At 40.0% G+C, this 13,190-nt stretch overlaps 1 protein-coding gene across 6 annotated transcripts in view; it reads left to right on the top strand.

Moving 5' to 3' along the window:
- RYR2 (ryanodine receptor 2) overlaps positions 1-13,190 on the top strand; it is a 787,631-nt gene that overhangs the window by 562,311 nt on the left and 212,130 nt on the right. For all 6 annotated transcript variants that reach the window (XM_030812625.1, XM_030812626.1, XM_030812624.1 and 3 more), the window contains 3 exons: positions 2,493-2,719; positions 5,775-6,579; positions 9,018-9,218. In XM_030812625.1, the coding sequence (XP_030668485.1) occupies positions 2,493-2,719; positions 5,775-6,579; positions 9,018-9,218 (1,233 nt within the window). The remainder of the gene's footprint in view (positions 1-2,492; positions 2,720-5,774; positions 6,580-9,017; positions 9,219-13,190) is intronic.

Below are 13,190 nucleotides of genomic sequence, written 5' to 3'. Positions count from 1 at the left end.
GATGGCTGAGGAGAGCCTGGTTGTATCAACTAAAAAAGAGGAACCTATGAGATAGGCTGAGGGCAGAACTGTCAAGAATGTTGGAGAAGAACTGAAAGAGACATTTTAGTAGATGCCAAGTGAGGATGGAGTTTTCTAAACAGGAGTGGCTAACAGCAGATGCCGTAGATGAACTAATGCAACTCGACTAAAGGAATCCCTGGCTTTTGTTAATGAGGAGGGCTTTGGTGGCCTTGCCAGAAGAATTTCAGCAAAACAATGGGAGAGGGGCTGGTCTCAGTGGCTCATGCTTGTAATCCCAGCACTCTGGGAGGCAGGAGGATCACTTGAGCCCAGAAGTTTGAAACCAGCTTGGGGCAACACAGTGAGAGCCCATCTCTACAAAAAATAAACAATTATTTTAGGCAGATGTGGTGGTGCACACCTGTAGTCCCAGATCCTCCAGAGGCTGAGGTGGGAGGGTCACTTGAGAGCGTACACGTGGAGGCTGCAGTGAGCCATGATTGTGCTGCTGCACTCCAGCCTGGGTGACAGAGGGAGACCTTGTCTCAATTATTATATAAAAAAATGATGAGAGGAGCCATGTGACAGTGAATTCAAGATTGGAAATGAGAGAAAGGAGGCAGCAAGTTCAGATTGACCGTTTTGTTTTGTTTTGTTTTGTTTTGTTTTGTTTTACAAAATTGGACCAAGAGTGGTAGTTTCTCAGAAGCCTGACTGATATATTTAATCCTCTATTGACTATTGAGTTCTGCTGACATTTTCATTGGCTGACTAATAGCTATCACAAATTGAATACATCCAGACTGGACTGCTCGCTCTCTTCTCTTCTCTTCTTTTCCTTTCTTCTTTCTCTCTTCTCCCCCTCCCTCCCTCCTTCCCTCCCTTCCTTCCTTCCTTGTCCCTATCCCTCTTCTTTCTTGCTGACAGTCTCACTCTGTCACCCAGGCTAGAGTGCAGTGATGTGATCTCAGCTCGCTACAACCTCTCTCTCTCTCTCTTTTTCTCGTTCTCTCTCCTTCCTTCCCTCCCTCCATCCCTCCCTCACCCTTTCTCCCCTTTCCCCCTTCTCCCTTCCCTTTTCTTTCTTTCTGACAGAGTCTCCCTTGTCACCCAGGCTGGAGTACAGTGGCACGATCTCAGCTCACTGCAACCTCCGCCTACCAGGTTCAAGCAATTCTCCCACCTCAGCCTCCCGAGTATTTGGGACTATAGGAACATGCCACCATTTTTGTTTTTTTTACAGGCGAATTTTTGTATTTTTAGCAATGACAGGGTTTCCCCATGTGGGCCAGGCTGGTCTTGTACTCCTGACCTCAAGTAATCCACCTGCCTCGGCCTCCCAAAGTGCTGGGATTACAGGCGTGAGCCACGGTGCCTGGCCCAGTCTTTCTTTAAATGTTGCTTTCTCAATGATGCCCATTCTGACAACCCCATTTAAAATTGCTGCCCTGGATTCTGGTTTCCCCGTTCTGGCTTTCTGTCCCCCAAACCCCCAGGCCCATGACATCTCTTTTAAAATACCATTTAATTCATTTAATTTACTTATTGATTTTATTTCATACTTTCAGTGAGAAGAATGGAAGCTATGTGAGGGCAGGGGTTTTGTTAGTTTTATTCATTAGCATATCATCAGTATTTAAACCAGTACTTGATTTTTTCCACCCTATTAGAGGGCAATAGGAAAGCAGTTTGAGGATGAAGTAGTCTAGAGCATGCAGTTGAGGGGGCTCTAGAGGAGAAGAAGAGACAGAAGGTAATACAGAAATATGAGATAATGGTTTTCTTATGGTCCCATAAGAGGCAGGCATCGGTGTTGTCAAGATCATAGATAAATGAAGAAGCTTTTGGCAAAGCAGAGACCTCTCTTTCTTTGACACCAGACAGAAGGAATTAAGGATGGCTGAAGATGACACTGGAGGTGGAGGAGAAATAAATATGTTTGTTAATGCCTAACATATTCTGTTTTCTTGGTCAGTAGTCAGGTTTATCTGTTGAGCTTTATCTGGAATACTTCTGGCTAGAGGAAGTGTTTTAAGGATGAGTTGGGTGACAGAGAACAGCTATTGAGAGAGAGAGCGAGCCAGGGGGATGTGACCTATCTGTCATTCAGGAAGTTTGGCACTGAAGGTCCCTAAAGACTTGCCAGCTTTTCCTGAGGTCCCAGCCTGGTAAAGAAATATAAAGGGTATATGGGTATGCTTGGTTGTGCTTGGCCTTCTCTCTGTGCCATTCAGTATGTGGGAAAGACACATCCCAAAAGCTGTTTGACTGCCCTGAAGGTGTAGGTATTTTCTCTCACAGTGTATTTCCTGGTTTGTCCTTTCAGAAACTTTTCAACCCAATTTCTATGATTTCTTGTGTTGACTTTGCTTGACTCATAGGGTTATCTTACTTTCCCTGTCTCTGTCCTGTGCAGAATTCTAGTCATTACTTTGTGAACCCCAAGGGATGTTCTACATTCATTCTTTTTCTGCCTCCCCGTCCCCTAGAATGTGATGCCTCTCTCGGCGGGATTGTTCAAGAGTGAACACAAGAACCCCGTGCCGCAGTGCCCCCCACGCCTCCACGTGCAGTTCCTGTCACACGTCCTGTGGAGCAGAATGCCCAACCAGTTTTTGAAGGTAGATGTGTCTCGAATAAGTGAACGCCAAGGCTGGTTGGTGCAGTGTTTGGATCCTCTGCAATTCATGTCTCTTCATATCCCTGAGGAAAACAGGTCAGCCCCAATGAATCCCTGACATTCTGATTGGGACGCTTGGGATTAGCCTGCTGCCCGGGGCTTCTGGTGGTGGTGCGGGGCAGGGGTGGTTCTAAAGAAACAAAATGAAATTTACAAAGATCTAAATTCTTTTGGCAATGAAGTCATTATTCTGTGCATTTTAAGTTTAAGTTTATTTCTCAACCATTTTGTTACTGAAAAAATTATTCTGCAGTTGAAGATGCCACATGATGGTTTCTTCATTCACTCTTGTGTTACTTACGACGACAACAGCAAAGAAAAATTCAGACAAGTGCAACTGCAGTCCGACTTACGACTTAGCAGAGTAATGTAATAGAGAATAGTGAGATATTAGAGATGGAATCATGGGAATCACTTATGATTCCTATGTTCAACCCTTCATTTTATAGATGTAAAAAACTGATCCCAAGAGACATTAATGAAAGAAAATTGGGAAAATACTGTGAGTGTCTTGGAAACAAGTTTATATGCATTCTAGGCAGTAATAATAGTAACATAAAGTATAATAAATACTCAAAGGTAGCTTTGTTTATGATTTTCTGCTTTTCCATGTGATAGCCAGTTAAATTGCAGAGATTTCATTTAAGCAGGCTTCTTATCAATAAGGAGCTAAGTTTCTAAGTTTTGGGCCAAGATTTCCCTCCCAAAATGCCATTGAAATGTTGAATCACAAACTGAGTAAAAACATGTCATGAAAGTAATGCACAAACATATTTGTATGTTTTAAGTCTTTAATCTGAAAATAAGTATTGAAGCCAGGTCCATTTTTATATCTTTAGATGTTCTTGGCATTTTTCATTTTAATATCTTTAAAATTTAACCTATGCTTTGGAAAACAGTTTGCCACTTCCTCAAAAAATAAAATTATAGCATTAACATGTGATCTAGCAATTCTACTCCTCCTATATACCCAAGAGAAATTAAAATATGTCCACACAAAAACATGTACATGAATATTCATAGAAGCATTATGAACAATAGTAAAAGAAAGGGAACCCCAAATGTTCACCAACTTATGAATCAATAAACAAAATGTGATATATCCATATAATATTATTTGGCAATAAAAATGATTGAAGTACTGATACATGCTACAAAATGCAAGAACTTTGAAGACATTATATTAAATGAAAGAAACCAGTCACAAAAGTATATTAAGTGAAAGAATCCTACTAGTGTGGGATTTTATTTAATTGAAAAGTCCATAATAGACAAATGTTTAGAAATGGAAAGTAGATTAGTAGTTACCGAGGGCTAGGAGTGGAACAGGACTGTTAATGGGTACTAAATTCCTTTTGGGATGATAAAAATGTTCTAAACTCAATTTATAGTTACAGTTACACAACTCCATTAATATATAAAAACTATTAAATTATGTTTTTTAAGTAGGTAAATTGTATAGCATGTAAATTACAGTTCAACAAAGATGCTTTAAAACAAAAGAAAATCAAAGAAAAATTAAGCTGGCTAGTTAATTCTTTGTATGTATTAAATATGTATTTACATATTTTTACATGAAGTAATTAGATCTCCCTCATAATGTACTCTTGAGATGGTTCAGTTTGATTTTAATTTTATTTTTCTTATTTTTTGTGAGAAGAGTTTTATCATAATTTTTCATCTGATGATGTTTTTTAAGAAAATACTGAACAACCAAAACAAACATAACGTTTGGGAAGAAATTATTGTTTGTGAAGGAAAACGTTGTCTCTCTACTGAGCATGGAATTTTAACACCATAATTTAACATTTTGGCATGCTATCATCAGAAAGCAACATAACACCTTGTCTCAGTCGTTTATAATTTATATTAATTGCTTATGATAGATGTATGTGTATATGAATGGATAATTTAAACTCTCACTGAAGATCATAAGGGATTTGAGGCAGTTTTCCAAACGATATGGAACATGAATGTATAAAAATGTGTCACTGGCATCAGGTCGTAGAAAAGATATGGATAGGAAAATAAAACTGAGGCTAAGAGTGACACACAGTCATTTATACCACACCGGTTGGTAGAGTCGGGGCCCACATTAACTTTATTCTTCCTAGCAGCCAAAGAAAAATAGGATGGGTTTCAAAATCCAAATTCCAAAAACGGAAGTCTTAACTAGCGTGGTTGACGGGAATCTGGTGCCCCAATAACATGACAAATCATTAACATTTTAAAGTGTGCAATGGTGGTAGATTTATGTCAGGGTGTACTTTGTTTCTCCATAACACATGTCACAGTTTATAATTTAATTTACTCTATTTTGGTCAGTGGGGGTGGTTTACTCCTTCCATTGGATATAAGCTCCCTGGGGGCAGGAATCATGTCTGTATTATTCGCCATCGTATCATCAGTGCACAGTGCTAATACATAATAGGCACTCAGTGATATTTGATGAACAATTGAATGACAACAACATGAAATTTCTCCACTAGAGACTTTTTTGTTGTTGTTTATTTATTTATTTATTGTTTTGAGGTGGAGTCTCGCCATTGCCCAGGCTAGAGTGCAGTGGCACGATCTCGGCTCATTGCAACAGATCCTTGATACAATGAAGGAGGAAGGAGGTGCTAGATAAATGTCAAATTCTATGCAGAAGAAAATGTGTAAAACATCTAGAAATGATTAAAAGTACTATGCAGCCATTAAACATGTCATAGAAAATTAAAAGAAGACACAGGTTGGGTGTCCCAAATCCAAAAATCTGAAATTAGGAATGCTCCAAAATCTGAAACATTTTGAGCACCAACATAATGCTCAAAGGAAATGGGGTATTTCACATTTCAGACTTTCAGATTCAGGATGCTCAACTGATAAGTATAATGTAAACATTTCAAAGTCTGAATAAAGTCCCAAATCCAAACACTTCTGGTTCCAAGCATTTCAGATTAGGGATGTTCAACCTGCAGTGTCTATTCCCGTAACTTTTTTCCTTCAAATTTACAATGTATACTGATTTCTCCTCTGATTCAGATTTTTAAAATCTGAATTTAAGATTCATTTTCTAATCTTACTACCACTCTCCTCGCTTCTACAGATCTGTTGACATCTTAGAGTTGACAGAGCAGGAGGAATTGCTGAAATTTCACTATCACACTCTCCGGCTCTACTCAGCCGTCTGTGCTCTTGGGAACCACCGGGTGGCCCACGCCCTGTGCAGCCACGTGGATGAACCTCAGCTCCTCTACGCCATTGAGAACAAGTACATGCCAGGTTTGCTGCGTGCTGGCTACTATGACCTGCTGATCGACATCCACCTGAGCTCCTATGCCACTGCCAGGCTCATGATGAACAACGAGTACATTGTCCCCATGACGGAGGAGACGAAGAGCATCACCCTATTCCCTGATGAGAACAAAAAGCACGGCCTTCCAGGGATCGGCCTCAGCACTTCCCTCAGGCCACGGATGCAGTTTTCCTCCCCCAGTTTTGTAAGCATTAGTAATGAATGTTACCAGTACAGTCCAGAGTTCCCACTGGACATCCTCAAGGCCAAAACCATACAGATGCTGACAGAAGCTGTTAAAGAGGGCAGTCTTCATGCCCGGGACCCAGTTGGAGGGACTACTGAGTTCCTCTTTGTACCTCTCATCAAGCTTTTCTATACCCTGCTGATCATGGGCATCTTTCACAATGAGGACTTGAAGCACATCTTGCAGTTGATTGAGCCCAGTGTGTTTAAAGAAGCTGCCACTCCAGAGGAGGAGAGTGACACGCTGGAGAAAGAGTTCAGTGTGGACGATGCAAAGCTGCAAGGAGCTGGTGAGGAAGAAGCCAAGGGGGGCAAGCGGCCCAAGGAAGGCCTGCTCCAAATGAAACTGCCAGAGCCAGTTAAATTGCAGGTAATCAGAACAAGAGATTTGAGTGAATTTCAGAATTACTAAGCATTAAGGTATTGGAACATGCCTTTGTTTCTTTCTGTGTGTGTGTGTCTATTTCTTTGCATTCCTGTGTAATGGTAGTTCCTCATAAAATTAACTGACTTCCTATTCTTCTCCCTCTTATTCATTAGCCATCTCCTCTTGTTTCCCAGATACTTTTTGCCTTCATTCCATTGGAATACCTGAAATGCAAGCCATCAAATACCCCTTTCCACCCATATTTCTACTCTTACCAACCTTAGAATGTTTGTTTACCAGTAGATGCACCCATTGTCACATAGCAAGGTTTTACTTTCCCCTAGTATGCTTTTGTTTTGGTCTTTTGAGACAGAGTCTCACTCAGTCACCCAGGCTGGAGTGCAGTGGTGGTGCAATCATAGCTCACTGCAGCCTGGATCTCCTGGGCTTGAGCCATCCTCCCACCTCCGCTTCTACAGCAGCTGGGACTGTAGGCATACCACCATGCCCAATTAATTTGTTTTTAATTTTTAGTCGAAACGAGATCTTGCAATGTTGCCCAGGCTGGTGTCAAACTCCTGGACTCAAGTGATCCTCCCTCCTTGTCCTTCCAAAGTGCTAGGATTACAAGCGTAAACCACTGCACCCAGCCACCTTAGTATGTCTTTAAGGAATCAGACACACTGGCTGTCTTTATGTTCATCAAGATGTCTAAAAGTTCTTTTATTAATGCTCATCTGTTCATTAAAGTCAGTTGGATGTTTGCATCACTGACCTGCTTTTTTGCTCCTCATTCCTTTAGTCAGCATTGACTGGAGCCTTACTCTGGGTATGCACTTAGGGAAACACAAGTCAACCCTGCCTTTCAGAAGCTCACAGCCTCTAAGGAAATATACACTCATTTATGCATTAAAAAATCTTATTAGTAATTGCATTAAATATTCTGAAGGCAAAGAATGGATTACTAAAAGAAAGAACATTTAGACTGGATTACTGTTAGAAAGATGAGGGGGAACACCCCTCAGAGATTGTGACTTTTCAGCTGAGTTCAGATATAAGAGTTGTGCTCAGCAGTTACAAGAAAAAGGAACATGGCAGGGTGTTCTAGGAGCTTTCCATGCAAAACAAATAGCCCAGCAAAGGTCCTGAGGCAGGAAAAGGCCAGTGTGGCTGCTGGGAGGAAAATCGATAAGGGAGGAAAGAGAGTGTGATCTAGTATCTCGTTAGTCAGGAGGCTTTTTTCCTGGTCCAAACTCTAGGAGACCATGCTCAGAGGAGGGTGGGGCAAAGGAGATGGAGAAAGGGGGATGGACACTGCGACTACTTCAGGGACAGCATTGGTAGAAATGGTTATATTGCAGATGGCGACACAGAGGGTTTTAAGGTCCTCTTTGACACTGTCATGTATTTATATCACAATTGGTATTGAGTGTATAGATTTTTTTTAAATTTGCCAGAGCGTTCTTTTAGAAATGTTTCTACCAACATACTCACTCATTTATAAATCCTTTTGGTTTTCAGTAGGAGAAAGACCCAGCTAATCACTGAATGAATGAGAATTCACCACTTAATTGTCTTAAGTTTAGATTTCTAGAATTGGTACAGCAGTTCAATGATCTCATCCATAACCCAGATCTTAATATTTTTCTGCTCTGTGATCCTCAGCCTGTGGTTTTCTTCCTAAAATGCTCACCTTATCCTTTCTGCAGTAATCATGTCATCACCCAGTTACACTCATTTTGAAAGAAGGGAACTCTAGTCTCTTATCACTGATGGAATATCTTTCCCAGAAGACCCTTAGCAAACTTTCCCTTATATATTTCATTGGCCATTGCACCTGTGGCTGAAAGGGAGGCTGGGAGGGTAAGTGTATTAGTCCGTTCTCACACTGCTAATAAAGACATACCTGAGACTTGAGTAATTGATAAAGGGAAAAGGTTTAGTGGACTCACCGCTCCACATGGCTGGAGAGGCCTCACAATCCTGGCGAAAAGCAAATGAGGAGCAAAGTCACATCTTACATGGTGGCAGGCAAGAGAGCAGGTGCAGGGGAACTCCCATTTATAAAACCATCAGATCTTGTGAGACTTATTCACTACCACGAGAACAGCATGGGGGAAGACACCTCATGATTCAGTTATCTCCACCCAGCCCCGCCCTTGACATGTGGGGGTTATTACAATTCAAGGTGAGATTTCATGGGGAAAGAACCAGACCATATCAGTTAGCATCCACTAAAGGGACATTTATTTGCCATTTTTGCTTATATAAATTATGTTTCATCTCCTGGGACCGAGCACATTGCTGCCTATACAAAATCAGGATTCTGTTTCTAAGAGAGAAGAGTAGGCAACCAAGGATGTTTACCACAGATTATGATTTGATACACATTATTAAAAGATTTAGAAATTAAATTTGGTGTCTTTTTAATGGTCTCTTAGATGTGCCTACTGCTTCAATACCTCTGTGACTGCCAGGTCCGGCATCGGATAGAAGCCATTGTAGCCTTTTCAGATGATTTTGTAGCTAAGCTCCAAGACAATCAACGTTTCCGATACAATGAAGTTATGCAAGCCTTAAATATGTCAGCTGCACTCACAGCCAGGAAAACAAAGGAATTTAGATCACCGCCTCAAGAACAGGTACAGAAATGAAATGAAAATTCTTTGTATTTATGTTGGCTTTTAGTCATTCAGGATCTGTGCCTTGCAAAATTATATAAGTCACACATCTTGTTCTCCTTGTTCTGTTTAAAGTCATCAAGTTGATTTAGTTAGTATTCTTAGTTTCACCAAAAGAATTTCTTTGGTTAGTTTAAACAAAAGAGGGACTTATTAGAAGATATTGGGTATATCACAGACTCTTTGAGAAGGCCAAGATATGCCAGAGTCTGAAGTTCTTCAAATAGGAGCAAATTTCAACCACAAATGGGTCTTCATCATCTTCCACTCATAGGAATTTTTGATTCCTAGGACTCGATGCTAGAGGCTTTCCATTTGTGCCTACCATAGAAGAAACACATGTCTCTTCCACCTTGCTTGCCAGAAGACTGATTACCTGTTTGTGGTTCTTCCTTTCATTGCTTACCTCCAAAGTCAGGTCTCCTGAGGGTACAACAGAACCAAGGGCACCTGCCTGAATCAGAGAATGGGCTAGTTGGGGGATGTAAATTTTCTGAAATCTACCTCAGAGTGGGCCTCAGAGTGTGGGAAGTTACCAAAGTGTAGGGATGGTGATTAAACAATGTAATTCACGGATGTCTTTTTTGATTTCTTACCCTTACCATTTTCTTCTCCATCCAGGGTAGCTCAGAATGAAAGTGTTTATAGGGACTAATTAAAGAGTTTTTTTTCTTACCAGAATGTAATTTCTTTGAGGAAAGGGATGTGGAATTTTCTTAATTGTTATAAACAGCATTTATTGAGCAGAGAACAGGTCCAGCCTCTTCCAGATTAACTCTGTTAAACTACTTTTGGGAAACTTCTGCTTCTGGAAAGATGGAGTACATGTGCTTTTCCTGATTCTTCCTTTTAAGTACAACTAAAACCCTGGACATTACAAAGAAGACAACATAAGAAGACTCTTAAAGATAGAAGAAGGGAGGTTGGCTACAGAACTCAGGACCCAAGGAGCAACATGGTGGTGAGTTCCCTGGATTTTCTTTTTGCCTCATCTATCCCAGATTTGAAGCTAAAGAAGCCGGCAACCAGGAAACACCAACAGGCATAGACAAGAAAAGCTGCAACAAAAGCCTGCTCTCTCTAGACAAAGGATCAGGGAAGGGGCAGCTTAGCAAGACAGAAATGTGTTAGATAATAACAGCACTACTGCAGCCAACACCCACAGAGAAAACTGTTCCCCACCCACACTGGGCACAAGCTGAGTGGGGAACCTTGACTTCCACTCTCACCAGGCTGTAACAATGTGTCCCAGTAGAGGACAGAGCTGGGACTTTATCCCTGCTGAGTAGTAACAAGGCCCACTTCTTCCAGAGTATCAGTAGAGGTTATGGAAGAAGAAGTAACAAGACACTCTTACCCTTTCTAGCAAGGGTCACATCAGTACAGGTCTAATGAGGAACCAGAACTTTTTACCACTGCCCAACAGTAACAGGGTCCCTTCCCTCCTCCAGATGTCCAAGGAGGCTGAGTGGGAAAATGGACTTCCCCTCCCACCTGACAGCAATAAGATACCCTAAGCCCTTCTCCTGCTGGATGGAGTCAGAGGAAACCAGGTGAAACAGAGTTATAAATAAGACCCAGAGCTCCTAGCATCATCCTCAAAATGTTGAGATTTCAATTAAAAATCATGTGTATGAAGAACCAAGAAAAACTTGAATGAAAAAAAAAATCAATAAACACCAACACTGAGATAACAAAGATGTTATCAAAGAATCGCCCTGTAATTCCTTCAAAATGGAAAAAAAGAAATAGCCTCAGCAGCAGAGAAACAAAATGTATAATGAAGAACCAAATGGAAATTTTAAATCTGAAAAATATAATCATTGAAATTTTAAAATTCAATGAATGGGCTTAAAAGCAGAATGAAGGGAGAAGAAGAAACTATCAGTGAACTGAAGACAGGGTGATATCAACTAACCCATCTGCAGAAAAGATGAATATAACAAAAGATCTAACATTTGTGATGTTGGAGTCTCAGAGGATAGGAGAAAGAGGGTGAACTGAAGAAAATAATGGCTGAAAACTTTTCAAGTTCAGTAAAAGATATGAAGTGAGAGATTCAAGAAGATGAGTACATTCCATATAGGATAAACATACATCTATACCGAGACACATCACAGTCAAATTTCTGAAAAAATTAAAGACAGAATCTTTAAAGAAATGACATCACCTACAGGGGGAAAAACAATTTGAGTGACAGCAGATTTCTCATTAGAAAGTATGGAGGGCAGAAGGAAGTGGCACAACAATTTTCAAACGCTGAAAGAAGAGACTATCACCTCAGAGTTCTATGTACCTTGAAAATACTCTTAAGGAATGAAGGAGAAATCAAGACATTCTCAAATGACAGGAAGTTGTAAGAATTTGACTACAGCAGACCTACCCTAAAGGAATGCTAAAGGAAGTTCTTTAAATATAAGGAAAATGAAAAATGAAGGAAATTTGGAAAATTCAGAAAGGAAGAAAGTTAACACTGGGAAATGTTGTAATATGGTAAATACAGTGCATTTTTCTTCTCTGGAGTTTTCTAATTTATGTTTGATGGTTGAAGCAAAAATCATAAAACTGATGTGTTTCTAAATATATGTATAGGGAATATTTAAGAATTATAAACAGAGGAGAGTAAAGGAACATAAAGGGAGATAAGGTTTCTATCCTTCACTCAAACTGAAGTCTACTGGTGTCGACATTGTACCATCTGGTACACTGTCAATACCAGTAGATGTATGTTAGGTATGTATATAAAATAATACACAGAGAAAGCACTAGAAAAGCTATACAAAGAGATACACTGAGAAGTACCACAGATAAATCAAAATAGGATCCTAAATATTGTTTAAGTAATGCATAGCAAGTCAGTAAAAATAAATCAGAACAAACAAAACCACAGGTGAAATGACAGACTGAAGTCATAGCATATCAATAATTACACAAATATAAATAATCTAAATATACCAATTACAAGAAATTGGCAGAGTGAATTTACAAAACTCCATCTAACTATATGCTTGCTCTGAGAAACTCACTTCAAATGTAATAATGTATACAGATTAAAAGAGAAAAGTTAAAGGAATATATATTATTAAAATATTAATCAAAATAAAGCAGGAGTAACTATGTCACATAAAGTTGACTTCAGAGCACAGAAAATTACCAAAGAGATAAGGATAATACATAATGGTCAGTCCACCAAGAAGATAAATATATATGAATTAAACAATAAAGCAAAATATGTGAAGCCAAAACTGATAGAACTGAAAGGAGAAATAGACAAATCCAAAATTATCTTGCAGAATTCAAGACTCCTCTCTCAGTTGATAGAACAGCTCAACAGAAAAGTCAGCTATGACACAGAAGAACTCCACACTATCATCAAATAATAGATCCATCAAGGTTTGTAGACTACTCCACCCAACAACAAAGAACACACTCTTTTCAAGTGTCCATGAAACATTTGCTAAGATGGAACATATCCTGGGCCATAAAGTAACCTCAAGACATTCTTTTGTTTTTTTTTTTTTTTTTTTTGAGACGGAGTCTCGCTCTGTCACCCAGGCTGGAGTGCAGTGGCGCAATCTCAGCTCACTGCAAGCTCCGCCTCCCGGGTTCACGCCATTCTCCTGCCTCAGCCTCTCGGAGTAGCTGGGACTACAGGCGCCCGCCACCACGCCCGGCTAATTTTTTTGTATTTTTAGTAGAGACGGGGTTTCACTGTGCTCTCGATCTCCTGACCTCGTGATCCACCCGCCTCGGCCTCCCAAAGTGCTGGGATTACAAGCGTGAGCCACCGCGCCCGGCCAAGACATTTTTAAAAGTTGAAATCATACACATTTTTTTATCACATTGTAATCAAATTAGAAATCAGTAACAGAAAGATAACTGGAAAATCTCCAAACTCTTAGAGATACTAAACAACACACCTTCTAAATAATC

The sequence above is a fragment of the Nomascus leucogenys genome, chromosome 5 (genome assembly GCF_006542625.1).
Source record: "Nomascus leucogenys isolate Asia chromosome 5, Asia_NLE_v1, whole genome shotgun sequence".
In the NCBI taxonomy this organism is placed as follows: domain Eukaryota; kingdom Metazoa; phylum Chordata; class Mammalia; order Primates; family Hylobatidae; genus Nomascus; species Nomascus leucogenys.
Note: the sequence above shows the minus strand (reverse complement) of the source record. Positions and strands in the feature narration are given on the sequence as shown.